At 36.1% G+C, this 23378-nt stretch overlaps 1 protein-coding gene across 1 annotated transcript in view; it reads left to right on the plus strand.

The window, feature by feature from the left end:
- The first annotated feature begins 396 nt into the window (after positions 1-396).
- The window catches only part of ALK (ALK receptor tyrosine kinase), a 126438-nt gene continuing 103456 nt past the window's right edge, over positions 397-23378 (plus strand). Inside the window, exons 1-3 of the mRNA XM_039337025.1 lie at positions 397-468; positions 1767-1867; positions 13847-14016. Of these exons, the coding sequence (XP_039192959.1) occupies positions 420-468; positions 1767-1867; positions 13847-14016 (320 nt within the window). The 5' untranslated portion in view covers positions 397-419. The remainder of the gene's footprint in view (positions 469-1766; positions 1868-13846; positions 14017-23378) is intronic.

Genomic DNA, 23378 nt, shown 5'->3' on the forward strand with positions numbered 1-23378 from the left:
ATGTGGCAGCAGCAAGAGGTGCTGAAGTGGCAAACAATTTTCCAAATTTCATTTTTTTGGGAGTAATGAGTCCCAACATTCTGTAAATTAGCCCATTTGAGGTACACCTGTTGACAGAGTTTTGCCCTATGATGCAGCATTTCGCCCAATTGAAGGTTACAAAGTTTCAGACACAAGTGTTTTAGTAGTTTATATAGGGAAAGTAGTCCTTTTTGCTGCAAGAACCAAAGAGAAAGATCAGAGTTCCGAAAAGCAAATACTGAATATACTTTCTATTTTGTTCTTAGGAATTATTGATCAGTTCTCTATCTCTTGCCATTCTTCCCCATGCAGAAAACCTTCCTACTGGTTTCTATTGCTCCTTTGAGGATGGAGAGTGTGGCTGGACTCAAAGTTCATCAACTTCACCAAAGGCCCAAATGTGGCATATTGGGAATCCAGAATATCGTCACTTTTGTTCACTGAAAGGTAGATCACGGTAAAATTATACAACTGGGTGAACTAAGCGGTCTGTCAAAGGAGTTAGGATGTGATGGGGATGAAGCCATTGTTGTTCATTTTGATAGTTGGATCTTTTTTATTGTGTTTTTTGCAACAGGAAGAAAAATCAGAAAATACTTTTCTGACACAGCATTAGTAAGAGAGTCCACAGGCAATACAAATGTATGATTTTTTTAAAAAAAATAGGACTCGTAGAAAATCATCTTGTTTAAGATTAGTAGCATTGGTAAATTGGCAACTCTTAATTTGGTTATTAATGGTGTACATTGTCAGAAGCAATGCCTTATCAACTTGATTGGTAAAACTTAGCAGGCTTGGCCCTGGTCAGTACTTGGAGCAGGCATTAGTAAATAAAGAACTAAAGTGAAAGTGAACTATTTCTGTAAACTGCAGGGAAAACTGAATATAGTTTTCAAAAATTGAGATCAAAGATGTCACTATAGATAATCCTCAACTTACGATTGGTCATATAACAACTGTTTGAAGTTATGACAGATTCCTCCCCCCCCAAAAAAAGCTACTTATGACCTAGTTTCAGTGTTATAGCTGATGCAGCACCCCTTACACTCTAGCTCTCCTACCCAATCTAGTCACTCAGCTACCCAAGAGAGCCTCAAGCCAATTATATTATGATTATAACTCAATGTCTACTTGTTCTTTAAGATATTAAATAACTGGAGGAAAAAATATTGTTTCATTTATAATGTTCAGTAAGTGAGAGCCCTGAATTACCATTCTTTTAGTGTTTTCTCTCAACCAGGTAGCCTCCAGATGTGCTAGACTATCCTTATCATAATCCACCCCACCAATTAACTGAAGTTCAGCAGGTCTTAAATCTACTCTATTGAGAAAAAATGCTTTATAAACATATACATGACTCCTGGCTTCCAGCTTTGGTGTGACAGCATTTCTTCCTCATTTGTAGTAGAAATAGTTCATTCAGAATAATAAAAAATAGATGCCTTTTGATACAAATCACATGAACAAAACAAATCACAAACAAAGGCTATACATTATAAGTGATAGAAAGAGAGATCTTGGAAAATAAATGAAATTGTATTATGATATCTTTAAAATATTGAAAATTCCTAGCATAATGTAAGACCACCTATGATTTTCATGTGCAGTTTCATATGAAGGGTTATTTCACAGCTCTTGCAACACAGAAACCTCACCTGATTGTGTTGCTACACAAATGTTCCATGAAAACATTAACTAATTTCACTCTAATAATTTATGTACCTTTCCTCCCTTTTTCTCTGCAGAATGTGCCCTTTTGCTTAATACCAGTGAGAGTCCCATTGCAGAGACAGTTATGGTGACTAGTGCTGTATTTCCAGCTCCAATGAAGAATTCTCCCTGTGAGGCAAGTGTGTTTAGATAAGGTTTAAAAAAAAGAGATGCAAAAAGTGTTCCTTGCAATTTTATGAATATCTATGTCATCCTTTATTTTGAAAACCCTTCAATATAATTGAATTCATCTCCACAATCATAAGGTAGACCTTTGACCATGTACATGCCAGTTTTTGCCCATGCTGTGATTTTATAACAAATGTTTGTAGACATACATAATGGAATCTTGGTTCAGTCATGGTGCTCAGATATATACTCATAAACTTCTTCATATATGTGCATGGATTTGTCATTGCCGTATAATTCTTAGCATTTATTAATCTCATTCAGTGTAATGATAGCTGTCAGCTTAGATGATTACCTTAAATTTGGACTAGATAAATTGAAAAAGTGGGGCTATCACTAATAGATGAAGTTGATTGCTGTAAAGGTTCCTAATTACAACATCTATTTCTTAGGTATAAGGTGCTAGGGATCAACAGAAAAAGAGTACTATTGTCTTCCATGGCCTAAGTTTCCTCAATGCCTCTGTTGATTACTGTATGGCACATAATTCTAAACTGCAATATATCAAGCAAAGCAACTTTAAATTGTATAGATTTCAATTCCCAGAATTCCTCAACCAGCAAGCGGGTGAGCACTTCATTAGAGGGTGAACGCTGATAAATCCCTGACATCGTTTTCATCATCATCTTAGTATCAGAAATCAATCATTAATAGAAGAGGGTAGCCATCACAGTGATAGGAGCATTGCTAGTTATAAAATACTTGTTTTGAAATGGGAAATTGTGTGTCTTTCATATTTGTATAACGATGTGAAACTGAGTTTGAAATGAGATTTATATGCTAACATGTACATAATTTTGTATTAGATTTTATATACAGAGATATATTTTGGATTTATTGAGTTAAATCTTTAGTTTCCCCTTTCATCCTCAACTGTAGGATTTTTTTCAGATTATAAAACTTTGCTTTACAGTCTGATTGTATTTGTGCCCAGCTTCTTTCAGATAATGAGATACTTGCTATCTTCATCCAATTGACATGTTGACACAGATACCCACTTGTTCCCCTGTTGTGTCTTATCTTTATCCTTTTTCTTTTAAAGAGTCCCTCTTTTCCTTTCCCCCAGCTGAGGTTCTAAATATTTAAAAACTTCATTTTGTTACACCCAAGCAAGTATGACTATTTCTCATAATTTGCCTACTATCAATAGATAGGTGAATCATTTCCTAATATGTGTTTTTATATGTTCATAAACAAGGTGAATAATTAAATTTTCATTTAAAAGGAGATCAAGGAAAGAGGGAGATCAGTTACATCTACATCTAAAGTTTTACCTCTTTAACTTTCCATGATGCTTTTGAAAATGTGCTCATAGAGAGCCAGCATTGTAACTGTACTAAAGATTCAACAGACTCTCTGTCTGTCTGTCTCTCTGTCTGTCTGTCTCTCTTTGTGTTTGTGTGTGTGTGAGAGAGAGAGAGGGGGGGAGGGAGAGAGAGGGGGGGGGTTGTGCAAAAACTCTTCATTCTGAACAGGTCCTTGCTTGCAGCTTCATATACTGGAATAATTCAACAGCATTATTGGGCCCATTGCAAGGAGAAATCAAATCTTTGGCCCCTAATTCTTCCTGAGGATGGATACAAGTGATCAGGTTTATTACAGAGTAATAGTTATGACTGTGAAATTACAATTTTGCTACTCCATATATCCTTCTTCACTATCATTCCTTTTTCCCAACAGTCTGCCTTAAATTCAGGCTCAAATTTCTATTTGTCCTGCACACAGGTCTTTTTTTCTCACTAACTGTTTAAATGAGCTTTTCAAAATTTGAGCAACTGGAATTTTCCACCACAACTGAATCTGGTATCTCATTAAGAAAAATGCATCTTACTGATAATTCTATTAACCTTCTAATGAAAAAATTAACACAAAACTTAGATCTCTATCTGCAAAAAGATCTAAGGCTTTCTTTGGGCTTCCCAGAAAATTGGTCTCTGTTCATGTCCAAGAATATTTGGTGGGACCATATTAAAATATTCATTCCAAACTGGACAGCACCATAAGGTGAGATAAGTTGACATGTTAATCAGAATCTCTGCAGATAGTGTTTGCTTGTTATTTGAAACCTAACAAAGCTTTAACATATTTGAGGTGGGTAAAGAAACATTGTTCTAAATCCTAATATTGGATGATAGTGTAAAATGAGATCTGATACTTCCATCCATAGCCTAAGACACCTTTTGCTAGGGAAAACTTTATATACAGTAGCTTACTATGGTCTATTCTAGTTGGCAACATTTGTCTAGAATCTCAGGTGAGAGCTTGTTTTGAATTCTAAGCAGCTCTTCAAATCTTGCCAGGAGAGTTCCAATATTACTCTCATTATAGAGGTGTTCTGAGCTTCAAATGACTTCATTTTGAATTCAAAACACTTACAAAATGGTCAGAACAACCCTGTAAAATTGGAATAACCTATTTTAAACTAGATTTTTTTTCTAAGTTTGAAATAGTTAGCATACTCCTATATAAAAAAGAGACTGGAAATCTTAAGCCTTTAAAACCAGCTTAAAAAGAGTCAGTCAGGAAGATTTATATATAGGTATATATATATTACCTAGTTCTTGCAAACATCTATGAACTAAATCTTGAACAAGTTAAAGCTTCCAACACATTTTAAACAGGCAACACAGTTAAATGATTAGAATCACAAAATGATCTAAGATCTACGGAATGTTACAGTCTCCTGTTTGAGTAGGGGATTGGACTAGGTCTCTTCCAATTCTGTTAATACAGACCCTTTTATCCTCTTCTGTTGCTGAAGCTACAATAAGTGACAGAAGCTATGTATTTGTTGCCAGGCATTAGAAACATACTATCTTTTACTCTGAACATGTACAGTATTTATATTCTTTCATAGACAGATTCATATCATTTCACCAAAAGGCTGGAACTGCTTACATTTTATTGATTCACTTTGCCTCCATATACAAGCCATGGTCAAAACCAAAACCTTAAAATGCTGCTCATACGATATTGCCATCCCTTTCCAGAAATAAAATGCTGAAGAGAGTTCCATTCCAATTTGAACAAAGGTGTGACTATATCACAGAAGGAGTTTTCTCCACATCAAATCTTCAAATAGCTCATTTTGAGAAACTCCATCAGGTAAAAATTGTTTCCATTGAAAAACAGTAGTAAATTTGTGCTCCTAATGATGTGTTCATCCTTCTTCCCATAAAACATGTTCTGACCTTGCTATCCCATGGGAAATTGAATGATCTAAATTTATGTTAGGTCAATGTTAAATACATTGTATATCCTGTTGCAGGTGCTATTTCACCTTCCATATATCTATCATAGGATTAAAGTTGCCCCAAAGTTTTACAAACAAGGAACTTGTCATCACTGAATCAGGATACATCAGAGTTCTTTGATCACTAATCTCTTTTCCAACAAATAATGGAGGTGGCTTCAGCCTCTAGCAGGATAGAGTAGTAACTATGAATCAACAATCACAGTTTTCCTTTCTATGTATGGTTTTATCTCTGCTAGAGGAGACAGGGAAAAACCACTGCTTTTTTTGCATATATGAAGCACACAGAGTGATGTTTTTAAATCAAGCATGGCTTAATTAGTACAGACATAAAAATGAACTTTCCAAACAGAGAATCTGAATTCATGCCATTCAAGTGGAAATTCTAATCTTATAACTGTATGAAGTATTGTTGATGCTGCATATTTTCTTCCTCTAGTATTACTTAATACCAATAGTGCTTAATAGATAGAATTGTAATGGATCCATCCAAGATAATTCTTAATTTCTTATCTTCTAAGGAAAGAAGATTAAAAAAATTGTTTGTTTACTTATTTCCTACTTAGTAAATCACTGAGCTCTTTCAGAAACATTGTCATGGGAACAGTCTCCTTAGGGCAGAATAGTAGGTTCACAAATATAGTAGATGATATCTACTATCATAGATAATGATAGTAACTATCTACAATAGGTGATATCCCAAAGATATAAAATGCCCTAATTTGGATTTTTTTAATAAGCCAAAAGCTTGTATGCATTTACTATGTAATGGTTTCTATGTTATGTAGAAATTAACTTCCTGGCTATATCGTACATTTTCTAAGGATGTTATACAATCAAGAATCTATTTGATTTTGTAGTTTATAATAATAGTGTTAAGGAACATTTTGGTTAAATGCCAAGGGCTTCAGTGTAAATATTGGTGCTATTGCAGTTATGTTTCAATGTGATTTATTTTAACCCCATTATACATTTTCCTATTTAGTGAATCAGTTAAGCTGTCAAAGTCCTGATGAGTCAGTGTCCACTCAGGATGGGTAATTACATTTCTAGTAGGATTTCTGGCTTTCATTTTATGAAAATTCCTGGCAAGGGAGCCATTTTGTAGTAAAGGGAAAAGCCAGAAATAATGGCCATTCTTTCTCTTTTCTCTTTTATTCTGTTTATGTTATTCTCCAATAAACCTTTGTTTTGTTAACCAGAAAAAAAAGTCAGTTATTTTAAAACATAGTACAAGTTGCTTTCAGGCTTCATCATACAGAGAGTGCCATCTATCATTGCTGAAGATCTCATATGTAAAAGGAGTGCCAGTCCTATTGGCCATCAGGATTCAAGGCAGTCAGATCATTGCGTGCTCTTGTTCAGTTTATCTGGACTCAGCATGTCCTACTGCCTCAGAATCCCCTACTGTAGAGCTCAGGATCTGAGAAATAAAAGTGAAAGGCATTCATTCAGGAAGCAGGTCAGCTAATTCAATCTGAGCCAGTTCATTACAGTCTCTTCTATTGCTTTTTGCAAATACATTGAGCTCCTATACATGATACCAATAATTTCTTTCATCCAAGCAGCTGACGTGTGCAAACTAAAACATCCTTTACAATTTATGAAAGGCTTTAGGTATATATCTAATCTTTTTGATAATAAGGTGAGGAGAGAATGCTGCCTCGGGATTTTTAGACAGGGCAGGACTCTCTGTCACCTTTTGTATCAGTTGTGACTCCAATATACTTGAGGACATAGTTGTCTGGATCATCACTCTGAGCAACACCCTGAGACCTGACTCCAACTCAAATTAAGGATGGCCTGGAGGACTTGGCTGCCCAGCAACCATAAAGACAGTGGTGCTGGAAACTGTCGTATTCTTCAGTATTGTGTTTGGGTTATAACCAGAACATACTGTATCAGTATTACTTCTGATAAGAGACCTAAAAAGTGAGATAAAAAAATATTCTTTGAGCTTTCAACTGTTTCTCTTCTAAGGAACTGCTCCATGCTGGAACGCAAGGATACACATTTTTATCTCAGGCCATCATTGCAAATCAAAAGGAAGGAATTGGCCAAGAGAGGGGGGGAGTACAAGATCATCAACCACAGATTTTGTATAGCTTAAGGAAGGAAAGCACTCAAGAAATGTCTCAATCTTACGACATTTATACATTTGTTGAATCAAGAAGTTTATGGTCCTTTCTTAATCAAGCATCTCTTAAATACTCCTTCTCAAGGTCAAATCAGGATATATCATGAACAATTGAGGTCTGTAACAGAGAGTAGAAAATTTTTCAGTCTCCAAAAAAGTTTGAGAAGGGATATCACTATGCCAGGGGTAGGCAATCTTGGCTCTTTTATGCAGGGTTTTTTTTTCTCATAGAACGCCCAGAACGAAGTTCCAGCACCTTTTTTGGATGGAGCATTGAAGGGTAGGCAAAGCGGGTTGTATGACATGTGTGAGTTCCAGCATCTTTTTTTTTTTTAGAAAAAAAGCATGGCTGGCTCAGGAATTCTGAGTCCACGAGTCATAAAAGAGCCAAGTTTGCCTACTCCTGCACTATGTTATACTAGTTTGCAATACTTCCTGCTGGGCAGAGTTGGGCGCTAGCCAGAAGCTGCCCTGAATCCATGCCAAAATTCTCTCAGGTTGTCAGTTCAACATTGGAAGTCTTGCAACACCAGAAAAATCCACCCCAATTGGCTCTGTGGATTTAACCTAGCAGTCCTTCCTTCTTTGAATTGTCACAAAAGGAGGAGGGAGGGAAAAGCCCACAAATTGCTCATTTGGTAATCAGCGGGTAATGATAATCCAGAGAAGCAAAAAGGCAACAAACAATGGGAAGTTGGCCTGATTTGCTTTTAGTATTGTTAGCCAACATAATCTGAGAGACATACAGCACCAACATTGCTCTGAATTGGCAGGAGAATATCAGTTCTCTGCTTTCTGGCAGACTGAAAGGGAAAAAAAATACACAGTTCAGCCTCCCTTCATAAATGCTCATGTCTCCTTAGCTGAGTTCCAGCTTCCTAAACTGAATAAACTTTAGTTTGCCACTGGGGACTTCCACAATATTTATTTATTTATAAAACTCCTTGGGCCACCCATCTGAAATATATATATATATATATATATATCAGTTCATGGCAAATGAACAATTTACAAAAATTAAAAATAATCCATTGCAAAAAAAACAAAAGCAAGACACTATATAATTATTTTACAAAATAAACATTCATTCATTGGTCTCCACTAACATCTTGCCCCTAACACTTTGGGAATCAACAGGTCTTAACAGCCTTCCAGGGTCAGGGCTTTAACTTATAAAGTCATGTATGATTTGGTTCACAGATATCTTCTGAACTATTTCTTTCTATAAAACCAACTAGATCTAGATGGAGATGGATAAGGTTCCCACCATACATGAAGTTACTGGATGAGGGTCATGAGGCAGTGTTATTTTTACTGTTGTCCCACTCTTATGTAGCAAACTGAGCTTGGACAGCCTTGCATCAGTTTTAACTTTTATCCTGTCACTTATGCCAGAAAGAAAAACTTTCCTTTTCACCTGGAAAAGGGGGGAAAGAAGTCACATTTCAATGGCCTACGGGGCAATTTATTAAAAGAAAAAGTACAGTTTTTAATAGTGGCGAATATCTATAGCTCAGGTATAGAATGAGGGTGAATGTTTGTTCTCCAAACTTGTGGTTTGGTTTCTGAACGTTTCGTTACCAGATTAGATATCTTCAGCAGAGTTTAGGGGATGTCAGTGTTCTTCTGTTTATAAGTTTATAATATCCCATAAACTCTCCTAAAGATGTTACCTAGCCTGGTAATGAAACATTCAGAAACCAAACCACAAGCTTGGGGAATGGATCTTCACCCTCAAAAAATACAGTATTTCATAAGTCATAACTGTTCCTCTCTGACCAGCTCCTGCTCTTACAATGGCTGCACATAGGGTGGAGTTGGTGAACTAGTTTTTCAGAGCACAACTTATCAAACACTGAGAGGAAGAAGCCCACATAATCCAGTGGTGGGATTCAAATACGTGAACAACCAGTTCTCTGTGTGGATGCTGCTTCTGCAAGTCATTCTGGGCCTGGGCAACAAAACTTAGCTACCAGTTCTGCCAAAGTGGTGCAAACCAGCTGAATCCCACCACTGCTCAGACCTGTCTTGCATGATACAGCAAAAGCTGTGGATTTACAAGGACAAGTCCCTTTTCTCCATGTAGACATTTGGAGAATAGATGTGGAGGGCAGAAACCAATAATCAGAAGAGAGGGATTTTGGAAACTCTGCATATTAACAAATAAGAGTTCAGACATTGCCTCAATTGAACAGCAGAGAAAACATAAACCTGGACTCATGCTGGTGCAGATCAAAAATACTATTTTAAAAGCAGAGCAGGAGAGCATTATTGCAGGCTCCCTTCTCAACAGGATAGAGGAGAGTTGAAGATGGCATCACAAATGACCACTGAAGTGTTGCTTGTTTGCAATTAGCAGGTCATGCAGAAAAGCCCTAAGATTAGCTAAATGAATATATGGGGGGTCATAGATTTGTCATTTCAACAGCAGGCTCCTTCTTCAAGCTGTGCATGTTAATGTGACTTGCCATGTTTCATTTCTAATGTTTAATGTTTTAATGAGCACACTTGGTGAGGGAAGTAATCCATTTCTACAGTGGAACTCTGTGCCCTGCTCAGTAATTCAGCTATAATGCCAGAAAAAGTGAAAAGCACATCATGGAATGTTTCTATGGAAATAGGCAAAAACAGCTTATCTTTTAATGCAGAGGTGGGACATGTGTGTGGCCTTCTAGATAATGCTGTATCACAACTCTTAGCAATTCCAGTCAATACAAATAATGGATTGCAAATTCTAATTTATCCCACATCCCCATTCTAATTAAGAGTAGTTGCATGTGAAACCATGAAAACTAAAGAAAGAACTAAAAGTAAACTTTATATTGGAGAAATGTCTTCCAGACCAGACAAATGATTAGATAATCTTCAAAATCCAACTCCACATGGCTCAGGTGGAGTTGAATATATATATATATATATATATATATATATATATATATATATATATATATATATATATTTTGTTTTCTGAGGTTTTCGCGGGTATTTGTATGTAGGTCTTTGGTTGTTTGGGTTTTCTCCCGCGTAAAATTGGAAGTGTCTTGGCGACGTTTCGACGAAGTCCCATTCGTCATCTTCAGGCTGGTGTTTTCAGCTTCGTGCTTTGAGCAGCAATGTGTGGTCTTAGCTGTTTCTTCCTTTTAACTGCCAGTGGGGGTATGAACTGATTGGGTGGGAGCTTGGCTGTGTTCTGATTGGGTTTTATCTTTGGGGTTTCTAAGGATGGTGGATATTTTTCTGTTTGTGCAGAATGCTGTTTTGATGTTGTGTTTATGGAGGATCTTACTGATTCTGTCTGTGGTGCCTTTTATGTATGGGAGGAGGGCTTTGCCGTTTTCTTGTTCTTTGTCTTGGATTTTAGTGGGGGTTTCTTTTTGGATTAGGTTTGTAATCTTATTTCTATGGAATCCATTGGATGTTAGTACATTGGTGAGAGTGTGTAGTTCGGGTTTTAGGTGTTGTTTGTCAGCTAAGCGTTTTGTTCTGGAGATGAGTGTCTTGGCTACAGAGTTGATCTGTACTGGGTGGTGGTGTGGGAGAGCGTGCAGATAGCGGTTTGTGTGTGTTTTCTTCTGGTAGATGGTGTGTCCTAGGGAGCCATTGGATTTCTTGTAGACTAAGACATCCAGGAAGGATGTCTTAGTCTACAAGAAGACTACACACTCTCACCAATGTACTAACATCCAATATATATATATATATTTTCAAACATAGACACACACACACAGCATTAGACAATTTATTATTATTAAACATAATTTCAATAATGATAATAATAATAAACCTCTCAGTATTCTAATATTGTTTAGGGTTCTTTTTAAATGATTGTACTTCCCTGAATTTTAATTTTGTAAATTCCTTGTCTTATTTCCTATTTCCTATCCATATAAGGACACATAGCATTCATACTGCACTTTATTGAGATTTACTAAAACTGCTAAAGTTTTATTTCATTCTCAACAATGAGATGAAACCAATTTTAAATGGCAAATAACAGTATTAGGAAGGGATTTTATATATAAGAATAAAAGGATCACAGGGGGACTTGATTACTAGTCTAAACCTAAGTGAAATCAATTAGAATACTTTGGTGTATGGTATTTTAATTAATAGAAATCCAAACACCATTGGAGCATAATTGAAAAAATTATAATAACCTTCAGGGAAAAAGATGAAATCATTTTTTCTAAGAATATCAAAAGAGATAACTATATAATTGCTGGCAATACCTTCTTCTGCATTCTTTGTACTTCTCTTTGCCACTGCCTGAATACAAAATTATTTAGTATAGAAAGTAAACCTCTGTGTATTTTAACATGTAGTTGTTGAACCATGCCTAGAGAGAGGGGGGATTTGCTATTTAAAATCATATGAATATTAATGTACGTTTTATAAAAAAAAGGCATATTTAAATGGTAAGCTGAGCTGAGAATTCTTCCAGCATAGTAAATGCCCTGTGTTCGATGACAGAGCTTTCACAGAGGCCTTTGATGTAGTATCTGGTACCAGACCTAAACAAAGCCTGTCCAACAACTAAAATGTATAACGCAAAGTTAGAGGTGAACTATGTGAAAATGATATTAATATAAGAGATTTATCTCCCACAGTTACAACTACAGACACAAACATAACGGCTGGGTTAGGAACACCAGAATGATTTATAAAATAAAAAGATGCTATGAAGGAGAAAAACAACCACATCCTATAAATGGCCACATTTAGAATTCCATATTACCTTCCCTGCCCGCTTAAGGTCTATATGAAATGAATGGAAAATACCATACAAAGTTAGGCGTTATTGCAATGCAAATAACAGCTAGTACTGTAATGGTTTTTATTTTATTTTTTACCCTTTTACCATATCAAAGTATGAAGTTTTAATACTTATCTAAGAGTGATGGAAATTAAATGTGCTTTTTAGATCAGTCTAGACCAGGGGTCTGCAACCTTGACAACTTTAAGACTTGTGGACTTCATCTCCCAGAATTCCTCAGCCAACTTAAGCTATGCTGGCTGAGGAATTCTGGGAGATGAAGTCCACAAGTCTTAAAGTTGTCAAGGTTGTAGGCCCCTGGTCTAGATCAAATAGAGCTAATTGTAATGCTAGAGATGTACTTATTCAAGATCCAGTCCATCCCTCTAGAAGGAGCCATGTTTAGTTCAGTTTAATGATTGAATGGTTCAGTTTAAGTTTAGCATTTGTCAACGCTGTTTATCTTCTAACCTAAACTTCTAAACCGGCCAGTTTATCTTCTAAAATTAGTCCATTACAATGCAGTCTATGCAGGTAGTCACTGAAGAGAGTACAGAAAATTCAGTTCCTGCAGATGTGTGGCTTTCCTATTCTAGTCCATCACTTGCTTAGAAGCATCTGCACTAAACAATCAGGTACTTCTCAAGCCAAATCAAAGCATTCAGTTTTAGTAAGTGGCTTCTCTTTGGGAAGTCTCAGCATGCCCCCTTCCAGCACATCTTTTGATGAGACTTTGTTCCACCTTAGGGAAGTGCTTGGTCTAATAACCTCGACATTAGCAAACTCCTTTTACAGTGAATATTCAGCCAAGTCCTTCTTTTTGACTCCCACAAACAAGTGAATATCCTTTTCTTTCAGTATTCTGTTCCATTTTTTATGCTTTACTTTGAATTGTGCTGTTGAAGTCTGTTCTTACTTTTTGTTGGCGGTGGGTTTATTTTTTTTCCCCTGGAAGAAAATTAATGTAATGTTGGAAATCACTATAAAGCTTGCTATTGAAATATTCTTAGTAAATATGGAAAGGGGCTCTAAGATAAGTTGGAATGAGACAAGTAAACTCTTATACTCTCTAGAAAGAAATGCAGAGATTTGATTGCCAAACCAGCCAGATTACATAGAAGCTACAAAGTGTGATGCTGAGGCTTATTTCCCGGAATATGGCATGCAGAAGGAATAAGAATGGAGCTCAAGGCTAAAGCTTTATAACTTGAGCTTTGAGTGGCTGAGAAAGTATTGAAACCAGCATAAGCCATCTCTGAAATGATTACCAAAATAGATATTCCATCTACTGCTTCTCTGTTGTGTAAAATAAGGTACATAAGAAAAGGAAGTGGCATTTATATGTGAAATGTGAAACTCTTTTACAAACTCAACTTTAAATTACTTGGGAGGGAGGGAAGAATGAGCGAGCCACATGCAACCACTGGAGAAGTATTCTCAGCATTTCTTCATAGTACATGCTTAAAGTGAACACAATTAATTTGACATAATGAGCCATGGTGGCGTAGCGGTTAGAATACCGTACTGCAGGCTAACTCACTGCTCACTCCAGGAGTTCGATTCTGAGTGGCTCAAGGTTGATTCAGCCTTCCATCCTTCTGAGGTTGGTAAAATGAGGACCCAGATTTTGTGGGGCAATATGCTGACTCTGTAAACCTCTTAGAGAGTACTGTAAAGCACGATGAAGTGTTATATAAGTCTAAGTGCTATTGCTGTAATGCAGATGGTTGCTGTTTCTTAGCATGCTGTTTTCATTGATTTTGCATACATTTTTCTCTCTTAGCTTCAGATATCGTGGCTCCTCCAAGGCAAATTGCTTGGAGATGTCTCCTTTGTCCTTGTTGAGAACAAGACTGGAAAAGAGCAGAGCAGAAAGCTCTGGCACTTGAATGACCAGAAAGGATTGGGAGTATGGCAAAAGATGATCAGACCTCTCCCTGACGTTTTTGACAGGTAGGATATATCATGCTTCTTCATATGTCATTTAACTGAATGAATTCTTAACTGACTGAAACTGCTGATAAGCAATGACAACCAATTAACCTTTTCTCATTTAAATTCAGATTTAAGCTTTTTTTATATTATTTGAAAGCAGTGTGTTTTTTTAAAAAAAGCAAATTGCATCTACTTGGGCTTGGTTGTCCAATATTTAATGGGATCAACACAATCATAGACAGGAAATATAACTTTTTCTCTACAGCCATTGTTCTTAGGACAATTCCTTTTCCTCTCTCGCATCAGATTTGCTTGCCCATAGCTCATTCTTTATTTGTTCTTGCTGCCTGCTGATAATGAATGCCTGGAGTTTCTTTTTTATGCAGTGACTGGTTTCATGATGATTCAGTTCAGAACTGCTTCCTTGACCCCAGATTTAATATAGGCAGTCACTTCAGGAGATAGGCTTAGTATCTTTCTAGCATACGATGCCCCTCTGGAGTGTCTTACAAAAGATAAGTTTTCTTCTGCCTTGCACAGGTTTTTAAATGGATTGAAATCATAGACATACTGTGGCAGAAATGAAGTAGATATTATTTTGATCACAGAATGAATACAAGAGACTTAAAAACTTTAGCCACTGGGGTCTCCGCTAAATATGGCACTAGAGAGCCCCCAAGGCACATGTCATATAATTCACCAGTGTGTCAATGCTCAAATCTACACAAATACATCCTCTTTTATAAAATAAAGACACAAGCTCTTAATTGTTACTCAGAAAATATTGCTACTTTAAAATAATAAGGTAAGCATATCTAAGCATACTTCAGAGTAAATGTTGCTAGGCCTGCATGATAAAAACCTTTTACAGAACATTTAATATTAATCCTTGGGAATCCAAAACAGCTAACTCTGTATCTTGTTCAGGATAGAAAAGTCTTCCACAAACACCATCACTAAATGAAAATCAAACCCCAATCTACTTCTTAAAAAAATCTGGTGTTCTTCTCCTCTCTCATCTTAGGGACATTTTCATCTTTCCTCCCCATGTGTTTGAGGAGAGGGAAAGCTTGGCTGAAATGTTCAACACTGCTGTTCTTCCTTATTTTTTGAGTAGTTAAGTATTCCAGGAACAGCTTCATTACATTGAAAGCATTACTCTTTCAATGAGAAAATGTGGGAATCTAAGGATTTAATGTCTGTTTTATTTGTAAATTATACATTTAACAGCTGAGAAGAAATGGCTGGGAAGAAATATTATATCTTTCAAACCATTTTGTAAGGACTAAAGCTGAAGAGATGGGGACTAATAGTTCTCATACTAGAAAAAACTGTCATTGTATATAATTTCCACCGAAGACCAAGAATGTAAACTAAAATAGATGATAGAGGAGGGATGAGGGAGGGAGGGAGGGAGGGATGGGAGGGATAGATAGATAGATAGATAGATAGATAGATAGATAGATAGATAGATAGATAGATAGATAGGCAGACAGACACACAGACAGACACACAGAGAGAGAGAGATGATATAGAAGAATGAATATGTGTTTTTCTGTGATTTGTAGGAGACGCATATTGCACAGCTTCTATTTTGTCTGCATTAAAACAACTTATCTAGCTGTCTTGCATCTGTGAACTTCTCTTGCAGTAAATTCCTGAATACTAGATGAAATATCTGAGAATCAAGATGTATTGCCTTGCCTGTCATGAAGTCTAATACAGATTTATAGGCTCTGTACCCCATGAGATTTCACTTTCAGTAGATTCATGGCTATTTTGGTCTTTTTATGCTCCATGCTTTTTCTCCCAAATTTGCATTTCTCTTTCCCTTTCCTTCATATTTTCTGTCTTACTCACGTATGAACTTCCAGTAAGATTTAACAGATAATTCGAACATAAGATTCTTTCAATGAATCAGATATCTTTCTCCTTCCATCTCTCATTGATGATAGTAATTGATGTGGGTGATGTAGTTAACATATAGCAGTGGAGTAAGTCTACTTTCAGCCGCTGAAGTTTATTGGATTACACTGTGCCAGCCACTTTCTCTGCACCACAAGGTTGTTATGAGGAAAAAAAAATCAGAGAAAAGAATATTATGACAACTAATGAGCTAATTGAACAATCTGATTATGTGCTATCAGCTTGGTTCAAACTCCTAGAGACAAAATAGATAGACCTTCCCTAGGATTACTTCTCCACATTCTGCCCCTTCAGGTTTCTAGTAATGTACTAATGTCATAGTAATTGGGTCCATTCACCTTGCTGCTCTTTTTTCTTTCACCTTTCTCAGCATTATAGGCTTCTCAAGAGAGCAGGTCTTCACATAATATGTCCAGCATATGACAATGGTCATATGTGCCTCAAATGAAAATTGAAGAAAGGTGGGATAGAAATCTAATAAATAAAAATAAATAAATAATATTCACCAATTTCTCCATAAAAGAAAAGGGTTTTAGAAATCACAGAAGGATTTATTTGTCTCAGGAACAACTCTGTATTCCTAGTTGTCTTCCCCAATGCTAACCTAAAAATATGGGAAATGTCTGAGTGCTTAAGCCTTTGCTGCAAATAATATATTTATTGTTTGTGTCTCAGCCTTAACACTTTCATTCATGTTAAAAACAATGCATATAATTTTAAGGGTACCTTGGTGGAGATACTATGCCAAAAATATATTTCATCTTCCTGACTCTTGAAATAGCATAGCATAGTGTGGGTTAATACAAAAAGCATTCTATTGTGGATATGAAATTAATGTACGATATAAAACTATCAGCATTGCCTCCGTTTGCTGTTCTTTGTTGTCTTTGCCCTCCATAGTAAGATGTACTAGCTTCATTTCTTTTAGTTATCTTCCATTTTTCAGTAGCTTTTTTGAATTCATTTGTCTAGCATCATGTATGTGTTGCCAAGGTAACAATTTCCCCCCTAAACCCTATCCATTCTCATATACTTCATTTGTGAGGCTCCATTCTGACTCTCAGATTCTGTGCTGCTTTCCTTCTAACTATTTGCATGGTCAAATGCAAATTTATTCATCTTTGGCATATTATCATATAGATGCTGTTTCATATTTATCTTTTTCTTAGAAACTTTATATGGTCTATGGAGAGCTCTAAAACAATCTTCAGCATTCAAAACAAGCTCTTTGAAGGAATTCTGGAATTTGGGAAGCAATCCACAGAACCATTTTATCAAGAATGGTATAAACATGATATTAAAATGCATGGAAAAATAAAATCAAGAAATCTTACAGTAAAACTATTGGGTTTTTTCCCTTTCCTCTTCCACTTAACTACACCTGTATAGGTGCATACATTAATTTATATTTATTTAGACATTTTTAACAGCCTCTATTCTCATGGCCTTTCATGACTTAGAAACAGATTATAAAATTATCAGTATAGATATTACACCCATAAAATACTATAATTCTTTTTTCAAACCAAACACAATTCGGGGTGATTTCAGAGAATAGCCATGTCATTTATTTGCAATGATTTGCCAATACTTTTGCTTTATTTCTGGATTTTTTTTTTAAAAAAAATCCCCATCTAACCTGCAGCCTAGATTTCTCATCTAGATACTAGTTTTGTGGAAAAGAATTCACCTCTTCTTGGTTTTTCTCAAGTTTTGCATATATTTGTCACAAACAGTTATTAGAATTTAGTCTAATATATAGTCTATTCTATATACAGTCAGTTAGTTCAGTTAAACTAAGGGTAATCATAGGAATATTCCATTCATCAATAGAGGTTTTATTTTGGCTGGCCCTGCGCTATATATATATCATAAATATTGGGTCCCTTATCACAATTTTCACCATAACAATATAAGAAAGATCTTATGCTTCCTTGAAATAATTTTCTAGTGACTTGAATTCATTGTTTGTTATAATTCTAGACAAAGTTACAAAATCATTTCTAAAGTTTTGGATTCCCACTAGTCTACTATCTGATTCATAGTCTTGAAATGGACATTTGGAGGGGATGCAAATCTTCCTGAGATTATCTTATCAAAATCACTTCAAGAGAACAAGATAAAATTTTCCAGGGGGTTGCAAAATATTTTAACATTGGCCATATAGAAGGATATTTTTAAACAATAGACTCAGAAGTTAATTTTAAGAGTATTTGCCTCTATAGATAGATTGTGTTTAAAAGATGTTATGGAAGAGGAACTGATTTTATATGACAAGATTTAGGTTGAATTGAAAGTGGAGTTAAAAATGACAGACAATAAGAATGACATGGAAAAAATGTTACACTGGATATACAAAAGAAACTGGCTAATGTCTTAATAATAAAAAGGGATATACAAATAACTAAGTGAGTGACCTGGATAATTTCCCTATATTGGATTTACAAAAGAGGTATATTGAAGTTTTGAAGAATTTTGTGAGAGAGGACAAAGAAAAGGTGAAAAGAAATCAAGTTCTTGGACATTATTTAAAGATTATAGATCAAGATTGTTAGAAACAAAAGGAAGTAATATTAAGTTGTTTATCTGATCAAGGTTAAAATACATACATTGTTATTTCTCTTAACTACTATGAACTTTTGCTGACATCAGGATTGAAATGACAAGGCTTTAAGAATTTATTTATAAATCAGAGATGGGAAATAGGAAGAAAAGATTAATTCTTGAATTTTAAGGGAAAGTAATAAATTACAAAAAATGTTTAAACTTATGGATGAAAGGGAGAACCATTTCTTTATATTTTTTCCTTTACTCTGTTATTTTTTCTTTCTTTTTTGTTGATGAATTGAAGCTGAAATAGAAGTACGTCATGAAGCAAGATGTTGTTGTTGTTACTTGCGAAGTCATGTCCGACCCATCGCGACCCCATGGACAACGTTCCTCCAGGTCTTCCTGTCCTCTACCATCTTCTGGAGTCCATTCAAATTCACACCTACTGCTTCAGTGACTCCATCCAGCCATCTCATTCTCTGTCGTCCCCTTCTTCTATTGCCCTCAATCTTTCCCAGCATTAGGCCTTCTCCAGTGAATCCTTCCTTCTCATTAGGTGGCCAAAGTACTTGAGTTTCAACTTCAGGATCTGGCCTTCTAAAGAGCAGTCGGGGTTGATCTCTTCTAGGACTGACCGGTTTGAACGCCTTGCAGTCCAAGGGACTCGCAGGAGTCTTCTCCAGCACCATAGTTCAAAGGCCTCAATTCTTTGGCGCTCAGCCTTTCTTATGGTCCAACTTTCACAGCCATACATTGCAACTGGGAAAACCATGGCCTGGACTATACGCACTTTTGTTGGCAGGGTGATGTCTCTGCTTTTTAGTATGCTGTCTAGATTTGCCATAGCTTTCCTCCCCAGGAGCAAGCGTCTTTTAATTTCTTGGCTGCAGTCCCCATCTGAGGTGATCTTGGAGCCCAGAAAAATAAAATCTGTCACTACCTCCATTTCTTCCCCATCTATTTGCCAGGAATTGAGAGGGCCGGATGCCATGATTTTGGTTTTCTTAATGTTGAGTTTCAAGCCAACTTTTGCACTCTCCTTCACCCGCATCAAGAGGCTCTTTAGTTCCTCTTCACTTTCTGCCATTAGAGTGGTATCATCTGCATATCTTAGGTTGTTGATATTTCTCCCGGCAATCTTAATTCCAACTTTTGATTCATCTAGCCCTGCCTTACCAAATATGCAAGTTAGTGATGAAGACAAGGATAAAGAAACTCTGGAGTCTGAAGCAGCAAACAGATGCATGGTGGAAGGTTTCTTAATCTTTTCTCCTGTAGTAGTTCCTCACTTGTTTTCTTTCAAGGGGAAAGAAAACATGCTCTGGCAACCTCTGCTCAGTGAAGTTTCAGTTCATATTGGCAGGCAGTGATAATACAATCAGAAAATGGATACATAAATACCAGTTCACAGATGAAACAAGAATGTTGGACTAATCGGCATCTGATTCCTGATTGTATGCCAAATTTCTATTTTGCTGTACAGAACAGCAATAATCCTATAGTGCAATTTCCCTGAGCAAAATGAACTGAAAATATTTCTGTCTTGCCCCAGATAATTTTCTTTACAAATAATTAACTCCCACAGCAATTTATTTTCCCAAAACTGTTATTTTCTTTCAAACCTCTGGAAATGATTTCTTCTTCAATCAAGGAATATCTAATTTGTTGTGGTAGTTCTCTTTCAATGAAATTCAATCCTATCTGCAGCACACTCAGTGCAGCCAGGTTCTCTGTACTTCCTCCTCCAGTTTAAATTGACATGACTGCAAAAATAATAACATTTAAATTAGTTAGCTGGCCCACTATATATTTTGTGACTATGTCAAGTTTACATTAGGTGATAAACTTTATTCATTTATTCACATTTCTAGGTAACCAGAATAAAAACACTAGATCTTAATAGCTTATATATCATCTATCTATCTATCTGATGCCATCCAACTCTTCATTAAAAAATAAAGATCAACAAATAACACACACACACACACACAAACAACTAGAACCTGGAAAAAAGGAATAATATGGCAGACCTATGGAACAACTCAAAACTTTCATCAACATCTAACCTCCAGCAAAGGGCTCCACCAACCCAAGTCCAAGACTTGGGAAAAAGATCACAATTTATGGTCTTTGAAATGTCAACAGAGTGGGAGCCATCTGGATCTCTGGACCACCTCTTTCCAGAGGTAGATCCTGTGAGGGAGAAGGCACAATTCCTGGTTTTGATGCATTTGATTGAAGTAACATGCCTGCCTTATCAGCGTGAATTGACTGGAGATAGTCATGGTGGGCTTTATAGATCATAATCAGCATCTTGACTGGACCCAGAAACAAACTGCAACCTGTATAGCTTGCAGAAGTGTCCCGTCAATATACCAAGGTATGCCAAATACTGTCCATTGCATTCTAGACCAGTTGAAGATTCTGAGTGGTCTTCAGGGGTATCTATACTTCAACGTATGGCATATTGCAATAGTCAAGCCATGAGATAACTAGGGCAGGAGTGACTGTCTGGTATGTCCCAGTCGAGGAAAAAGCACTGGATAAAGCTGTGCAAAGGCCTTCTTGGGCATAATTGCCACTTGCTCATTAAACAGAAGCTGCAAACCTTCAAAACTTCTGAATTGTGTTAATATGACATTCTGAGATTGAAGATGGATTGCATTTTTTCTGCTACACCACTATTCTATTCCTGTTTGCCATTTTTAGGGGGAAAAAATTGAGTGAACCAAATGTCTTAAAAGTAAACAAAATCTAAAAAATTGAAGATAGCTGGGTAGAAAAAAATGGGAGGATAGTAGCCATAGTAGCCTTTAAAACTAAACTAGAATGGAACATTCTAGAGTTGCAAGGGTCCATTGACACCAACTTTCACCTCAATCTAGTTTAAAAAAAATCTAGATAAGAGGCTGTCTGGCCTTTGTCTGAACACATCTCAGGGTAATTGGTTCCATCATCAAACTGCTCTTATTATTAAAAAAATTCTTTCTACCATGCAATTGGAATCTATTTCTGGATTTGAATATGCTATTTCATATTTTGTACTTTGGAACTAGGAAAACTTCCTGATCACATCTCATATTTCTCTCTATATTGCTTTGACCAAAATGAACTGAAACTGTTTTCAAATTTAACATCATGCCTTTCATATATCATAGGCCTTTGAAGAGATATCTTTCAATATCATACTTCCTGTCAGATGAAGATCAGCATGTTGTGAGGACAATTTTCAAGGAGTGCAAAATGCTTCATTTTAATATGGTCTGACATCTTATCAGTTTCCCATTACTTTCAATGAAGATTTACTTGTGACTGTAGTCTTGGTTTGAAATGCTGAGGTTTTTTCATTTCAGTGGCATCTCATTTTGAGACAGTCCACTATCCTTGGAAAATATATATATATATATATATATATAAGGTAGCTTTCAGACAGATTGGACAAATGGTCTTCTATTTATAAACAATTAAATAAGGGCTTATAGTCAAAAGAGCAAAGTCTTTTAGAATTACAAGGTACTGGCACTAAAAAGAAACATTCTACTGATTGACCAAAAAGCTGCTGAAAGGAATCTTTCCCACTTCATTTTATTTTACTAAAAATGTTTCCAGCTTAGTGCTTGCAGAACTGTTGGATAGCTGTAGTTGGATTCCCATGGAGCAAAATCAGCTGACTACACAGTGCAGTATCAGCATCCTTCTTTTTAAATCAAAGGTAGAAATAGTATGTGTACAAAATTGAAAGGCTTGTTTTCTTTTAATGGGTTTATTGGCCATATCAGTCCCAACATTTCAGTTGGAATTAATCTGAATTCAGTTGGAATTCAGACAGGTTGCTAACATTAACTTGCTTTTTGCTCTTTGTGAGCAACAGAAGAGCAGCTGCTTTTCATCTGGCCCCACATTTTACTCAGAAGTAAGGAGAAATAAAAGTCATTGTTTCATGCTTTCTATTAATAATCCAGCATAGCATGAAACTAGCAAGAGCCTGGGCATATCACTACTCATTGCCCGTAAGGCAAGTGGAATTTAAATGGAGTAATTTCCAATGGAAAGAACTGAAGAAAGTCTACAAAACTGAGAACTGGTTTTGAACCAGTGTGGCTTGTCTCTGCAATTCTTATCACAAGAATTTCTAAGGCTATTGCTAATTACAATACTGTGATATTGAGGCTTGAAATGTTTGGTTTCACAAGGTCCAAGCTTTGCTGGAAAAGAAATGTGACTTGATCTCTAAATGCAGAGAAACTAAAGAAAGGAATGCTGACTAACGACATTGTTTAGAAACTGAATCTGTACAAAGTAGTTTATACTATAATTAGATTTTAAAACAGAGATGTTGCTCTCTGGGTGTCCTGGCTTCTGAGATGTCAACTAGGGGATTGTTCATGAATGATAAACCTATCACCTCAATAATAAGAGCAGGAACACGCTTATGTTTTCAAAATGAAAGGTGAATTTTTCAACAGATAAGGCAAGACACTTTCTTAAATTAGTCATATTCTGTTCCTCATCTGTGAAATAGAATTAACAGAATAAGCTTACTTCTTAAGGCTGTGCTGAGTGAAAGCACAATAAAGATATTAAAGCATTTTATGCCACTAACAAAAATACTATACTCTTTATAGCTGGATACCTGGCAGGCAGCTCCTGACTAGTGTTATTAGTAGAATTGCACCATTTTTCTATTGATTACAGATCAAGGAAGAATATTTTCTTGCCATCCCTTTCTTATCTTTTCTTAACACTGTTTTTGAAAAATTAACTGCTACCTTTTTTTCACAGCTGAGTGGCTTCAACAGCACTTGCAGCAACCCCTGAGAAAATCCAAGTCACTTAAAATCATGCTGGCAACCTGAGCAGACACATTTGTATGCAACCAAACACATCTGACTACTAGTTGAAGT

Source organism: Crotalus tigris, unplaced genomic scaffold (assembly GCF_016545835.1).
Source record: "Crotalus tigris isolate CLP2741 ecotype Arizona unplaced genomic scaffold, ASM1654583v1 scf7180000017668.6805642782:7212621, whole genome shotgun sequence".
NCBI lineage: Eukaryota > Metazoa > Chordata > Lepidosauria > Squamata > Viperidae > Crotalus > Crotalus tigris.